We start from the raw sequence: 6,113 nt of genomic DNA on the forward strand, positions 1-6,113 counted from the left end.
GGGGTTAAAGAAACTTCTATCTGAGAGAGGGACACAAGGAAACCTGAGTGGGTTACCAAGAAAACTTGTCTTTTCTAGACATTTTTATATAGCAAAAGCATCAGGTAAGACTAGTTGAAAGTATAAAATGGAAACTTGAAATACAGACATGTGGTGGGACAAAACTAAGGTGAAGCAATACGATTTCAAAGTACAATTTCCCAGATAAAATTGATGAAATCAGTGTGAAATGGGGAAGCCAGTCACATAACAAGTCGCATGAAAACAGGATAAAGGCTTTTCTTTTAGGGCTTTGGGTGACACTTGCTAGCTTTTTCAAGTTAATTCCTGCCTATTAGGAATATCAACCTCTGATATTTATCCTTAGTGACAAATATTTATCCTTAGTGTATTTGTTTAATGTTTTATCTTGACATCTGGCCACAGTGGAGGTGCCTTTCTGGCCCACAGTTGCGAGGTATCTCCTCTTCCACACTGGATCCTTTGAAGACCCAGAGCTGTCTGATTGCGTAGATATTTCTAACTAAGCTCCCTACAATTTACCCTTTCTGAAGAAGTAACCTGTCATGCCATGAAGGAACCATGGGCAATAACTGCTCTGTTTTCTTCAAACTGAAGGAGATCATAGTTGTTGATTGGCAGTCAAAGATAACTCCCCATGTTGTATATAAAGGCCCTGGAAGACAGCAGGTATTTACATCTTGGACAAGTGTAGAATAATAAGTGTGGAGAACACACAGCCAAGAAACAAGTAACTACACATAGGACAAATAATAACATCAACAGGACAATTATGAATGTAGTTAACAGCCTTATGATTTGGTGCATTCCTGTAATCCCAGCAGTAGTGGCTCGGAGGCAAGAGGCTTCTTGCAAGTTGAAGGTCAGCCAAAGATGCATAGCAAGACTGTCTCAAAAAAAGAAAACTTTTCTTGAATATTGTCAACATTGATTTGTACAAAGAGTAAAGTATCATGACATTTTATAAGTACTGTACTTTATATGTGAATGTTTTGAACTTAAAATTACTGTTTGTTTTCAATCCTAAAATTTAGATATTCACAGAATATTTGTAAATAAAATTATTTTAATTTTAATTTTTTTCTACTGGGAAACAAAATCAGGACCATGTGCATACCAGGTAGTCCCTAGGGCAATGAATGATATCCCAGGCTTCCACTTATATTTGATCATACAGCCACACAGTATCTTTGAGCAAAAGAAATCACAACGACAGGCTATATCAAGATTGTTCTACCCCACAGAGAATATCTTATAGCATGTGGGGGCTGCCTCTCCACTTAGTCATTTAAAAGCTTTCTAAATTAATTCCCAAGTCTCTTAGGCCATGTAGCCAGCCAGCAACACAGCAGCACAGAGCAGCATTAAGAAATGCCACTCTTTTACATATTTTGTAGTCAAAAATTGTAGTCAAAATTAGTAGAAAGTACTGAGTGTCAAAGGGCAAGTTGGAGCCTTAGCAGTTCTTTTTCTTGCACTACTAGGAAGAAGAGATATACTGAGCTCAATGATAGTCCTCTTGTCTCTTTCTTACATCCTACCTGGCCTGAGCTCCTGAGAATGCAATAGTTGATATTAACTTATATGGCATGTACCTGTAGGTGGAACAGTTACTTATGAGGCTCAGAAAATCACAGATTTGGCCATCAACTGTGACTATCAATCAGCAGTGGCTTCAGAAGTAGCAAGAAGCCTGCATAGTTGACAATTCCAGAATGATAAATCATCTGCCTAGAAACCTTCTTAAAAACGGTATCTGGGGTGGCTGCCTACATTGTGGTAGGTAGAGGAGGGTATCATGAAACATGGAAAATGATGAATTCTCGCAAGAAAAAATATTCCAGCATTATTGTATAGAAATATTCACCATTGCATACCCAAGAGACTTGAGGTCTTTGGGTCCTGGATATCTGAAGCATTCCAAGCCAGCTCTGTGAGACTTAAGTCCTTCTGAGATCAAGAAAACAACCGAGTTCTGGGTGTAAACAGCTGTGTTTATTGGAAGGAGATGCTGCAGTGTTTCTGGCACAGTACCCATTTTTTCTGGAATAGATGACAATACTGTTAATGATACAAAGGCAATCCAGATGCTGGAATACAGAGAAATCTTATCATCAGAAAGAGTTATGTCATCAGGGCTATAAAATCAGCACCAACCATGGTATTGAAGTCAAACTATATGCAATATCACCTAAGAATAAGTAATGTACCAGGTTTAACAGTACAAAGAGGATCTATAAATATGCAGTAAACACTAAGACTAACCAAATATTGACTCAAAAAATCAACTAGTGAAACAATTTCAACTGTATTAGCAATATAACAGTATTCGTAGTAATGTTATAGGGATAGCTATATAAAGAATCAAAAAACTAAATGGTTTTCTAGGAAAAAAAATGGAAGGAGTGGGGATGCAGGAATGAAAAAAGTAAAATTTGAAATATTGATAAAGGAAATATGAGGAGGAGACAAATTGTGATAGGGCATTGTATTGAGGAGTAAAAGGAAATTAATTGAGTTAGATAACATAAAAAGAAATGGAAGAAGAAAAGGAAGGGGAAAGCACAGAGAGAAAAAAATGAAGTGAAACACAAAAGAAAAACAAGAAAGCCAGTAGTGAAAACAGTAAGAGAAAAAAAGAAGAAAAATAATTGCAAGAGAATAAGTCACCCTACCAGAAATAGCACAGGGAATAGAAAACAAAAAGGTGTAATTTCTCATCAAGAAATCTAAGCATCTTTCAGTGATTTTGGGTGAATGAATTATTGCTATATCTGGGGTACTGGAACCCAGAAAGGTACAACTTCTTCTACCTAACCACACCTACCTACCTGTTTGGCAGGTAGCTTCCTTTCTCTTGGAGCCTCTCTGCACATACACCTCAGTCTGTGGCAGCTGTCCAAGACAAAACTAGGTCTTTCTCATGACAATAATAGGAAAAGCAGTCAAGCCTGTGGTATTTGCTCAATGTAGGCCATAGAATAGGGATTCAAGCAGATGTTTGAACTTAAGGCCAACACTTTCAGATTGAGCCTGCTCTGAAAGCCACACTGGCTGGACCTGGTTTCCCAACACAGTGGGCAAAGGCCATGGGAGAGGAGCACTTGCATCCCAAAGTAGGCATATACTGAGGCTTAGTCTTCAACTACCCCCCTCCCAAATGGAGCCTATTACAAACTTTCTGTCTGTACCAGGTATGCTACACTGGGTTTGTTCTCTGACTCTGGCCTGCCAAGCAAGAGTTAACCTCAAACTAAAACCCTACTATTTTTGTACATTACCACAACTGTGGGCTTTTCTGGGGACCAGGTCTTCGGTTGGGGCCTCTTTATGCTCAGAGAGAATAAAACAGAGTGGGAATCTAGTTTGCGAGTGACAGTGGCCACAGCATAGAATCCACAGGCAGAGTCAGCCATGAGCAAGTGCTATATGAGGGAGGCTTCCTCCATGAGGGCTGGACTCAGAGGGCAGTCTCACAGGGTGAGCTGCCTAACTCCTCATTTGTGTCTGCATTTTTGTGCATATTCACTTTTTAAATGTCTGTTCTGCTACTTTGTAAAAACAAGTAAATATATTTTTTAAGGGCAACATTATCAAAGAAATATAACTCTATGACTTTTAGAAGTCAGATACACTGAGTTTATGTAGCCTAAATTCAAAGAAGAAATTCCAAGGAACAGCAGAGGTTAGGAGTAGGAGAGTTCTATTAAGAGATAGTTCCTGAGAGATACAAGGGATCCTGAAGTTGGGCTGCCAGTCCAGAGAAAGAAATACAGCAAAGTCACGCTGAGGGTGCAGCATAGGTCACACTACAGCCAACCTGTAGGATTACAAGTACTGCTTTTTAGCTAACATACATACAATAGGGAAGGAGGTCATGTAGCAAGGCTCCGTGGGAAGAACAGCATTTTGTGTAAGGGACAGGTCCAGCTGCTCTGCTACCAGAACTGGGTTACTGATGCCTAGTTGGACATGTGGGACCAGGTGGTACCAATGATGGTATAATCTCAAGTTACTGTTTATCTCGAAGGTTTGTGACTAGGCCTGGCCCTGACTTCTTTGTCTTGATACTTGGCCTTCTTTAGATGGAACTCCAGCCACAGCTCTGAGGTCCTTATTTTTGTACTAATTTCTTTGTGAGACCAGTCCATCTCTGCTAATTTCTATGAAGCTTAGCTTCCTATAATGAAACAAAACAAAAAAAGTCTTTGCCTCAGAAATGTAAAAGTTTCTTTTTCCTTTCTGACACTTATTTAAAATGATTTCTATTAATTGACCCATAAGATATATTCTCCGGCCTGCCTCCTGCTTCCCCTGTTCAGGGCGGAGCTGCAGGCGCACTTGGTTCTGACAGGGCCTGGTATGCCACGAGGGCAGGGAGTGGAGTGGGGCGTCCACAGCCAGGGGTCCCTGCTGTGGCACTGGTGGTGGTGGCGGCGGCATCAAGGACAGCGCTGGTGGTCAGGTCGTGGCGGAGGTGACAGGGCGAGGTGTCGGGGCACAGCCACCTTGGGCCTGGCCTGGCTGCAGGAGAATGTATTTGCCAGGCAAAGATCTATTTCTACATGAGCCCAAATAAATCGTCTAGAGTGCGTTATCCCCTTCAGGAAGAGACCTCAGTTGCACATCATGAAGTCAAACGCCAGGGAACACCATTAGCTGGGATCTACAGGAAACGAGAAGAGAAAATAAATGTTGGGAACACGATATAAGCACTGTGAAGTCCGAGGAATAGAAACTCAAAGACACCAGGAAAGGTGCCCTGGCTCCTTTTCCAAACCAAAAATCTGAGGCAGCAGAACCTCCAAAAACTCTGGCCTCGTCTTGTAATTCTACCAAATGCACCCATCACCAAGCAAGCCCTGAAAAAGCCTCTCAAAAGCAAACAGGTACCTTGAAAAAGAGCTCAAGGAAAAACACAACAGAATCTCAAACTCAAGAGCTTCTACGCTGTTGAAGCAGTTCCAGGAAGAGCAAAGCCGAGTTGCAGTTGGAAGAAAGGAAACAAATCGATGAGGTGATGGACAGCAGGAAGGAGGAAGGCATGAAGATCGACCTCATCGATTTCAAAGGCAGGGGTGGGATCACCACCAAGCAGTTCTCCCAGGGTGACTTCGTGGTAGAGTATCATGGGGACCTCATCGAGATCACTGATGCCAAGTAGCGAGAGGCTTTGTACGCACAAGACCCCTCCACGGGCTGCTACATGTACTACTTTCAGTATCTCAGCAAAACCTGTTGCGTAGAGGCCACAAGGGAGACAAACCACCTGGGCTTGTTGATGTGGGAACTGCAAGTGTGGGAACTACCAGACCAAGCTGCAGGACACCAAAGAGCGCCATACCTCATCCTCATCTCCTCCTGTGACATTGCAGTCAGGGAGGAGCTGCGCTATGACTACAGGGACCGGATCAAGGCATCCACGGAGGCCAACCCATGCCAGCACCTACCCCACCACATGCCCAAGGACAGGTGAGGCCAGGGGACCACACTGACCTCCCCGCAGCCTGCTGGGGATGTATCCAAGCTCTTGTTCTCATGTCTGATAGGCGCACTGTGAAGCGTATGAATTTTTTTTAAAAGAAAGGTCCGCAGTAAGCTCGTCTTCCCCTCTGTGTTCTCTAAAGCAACCCATAAATTTTGAAAAAATCTTGACAAATAAATACTCACACAGAGGTCTGCTCTCTAGAACTTATAAAGAACTAAAGTAGTACATGTAGCACTTCTCTAAAACTCGCTCTTCCATAGACTGTTGCTTTTTGGGGTTCCCCAGGGCACAGGGGGACTCATGCTAGAGGCCAGAAGGGCTGCACAAATCCTGCTGCATTCTTTATAGATATGTGACCACTGAATGTATTTTAAAAAATAGAAATAATGAAAAGAAAATAAAGGGGGAAAAATGCCCACAGAAAACAAATTAGTTGCTGGGTGTGGTGGCTCACTCTGGTAATCCTAGCAATTGGGAGGCTGAGGCAGGAGGATTGCCATGAGTTCCAGGACATCAGGTGCTACACAGTAAGTTCAAACCAGCCTGAACTACATAGTAAGAACCTCTTTCAAAAAAATAAATAAATAGACCCAGTCCTAGCCCA

At 42.3% G+C, this 6,113-nt stretch overlaps 1 protein-coding gene and 1 pseudogene across 1 annotated transcript in view; one reads left to right on the forward strand and one right to left on the reverse strand.

Moving 5' to 3' along the window:
• Nucleotides 1-4,464, reverse strand: part of LOC101565321 (guanine nucleotide-binding protein G(s) subunit alpha-like) — a 29,566-nt gene extending 25,102 nt beyond the window's left edge. Inside the window, exon 1 of the mRNA XM_004643947.2 lies at nt 4,320-4,464. Within this exon, the coding sequence (XP_004644004.2) occupies nt 4,320-4,464 (145 nt within the window). The remainder of the gene's footprint in view (nt 1-4,319) is intronic.
• Nucleotides 4,465-4,476: 12 nt separating this feature from the next.
• LOC101565719 lies at nt 4,477-5,497 on the forward strand (annotated as a pseudogene).
• The last annotated feature ends 616 nt before the right edge of the window (nt 5,498-6,113 follow it).

The sequence above is a fragment of the Octodon degus genome, unplaced genomic scaffold, assembly GCF_000260255.1.
Source record: "Octodon degus isolate 3935 unplaced genomic scaffold, OctDeg1.0 scaffold00186, whole genome shotgun sequence".
Taxonomy (NCBI): domain Eukaryota; kingdom Metazoa; phylum Chordata; class Mammalia; order Rodentia; family Octodontidae; genus Octodon; species Octodon degus.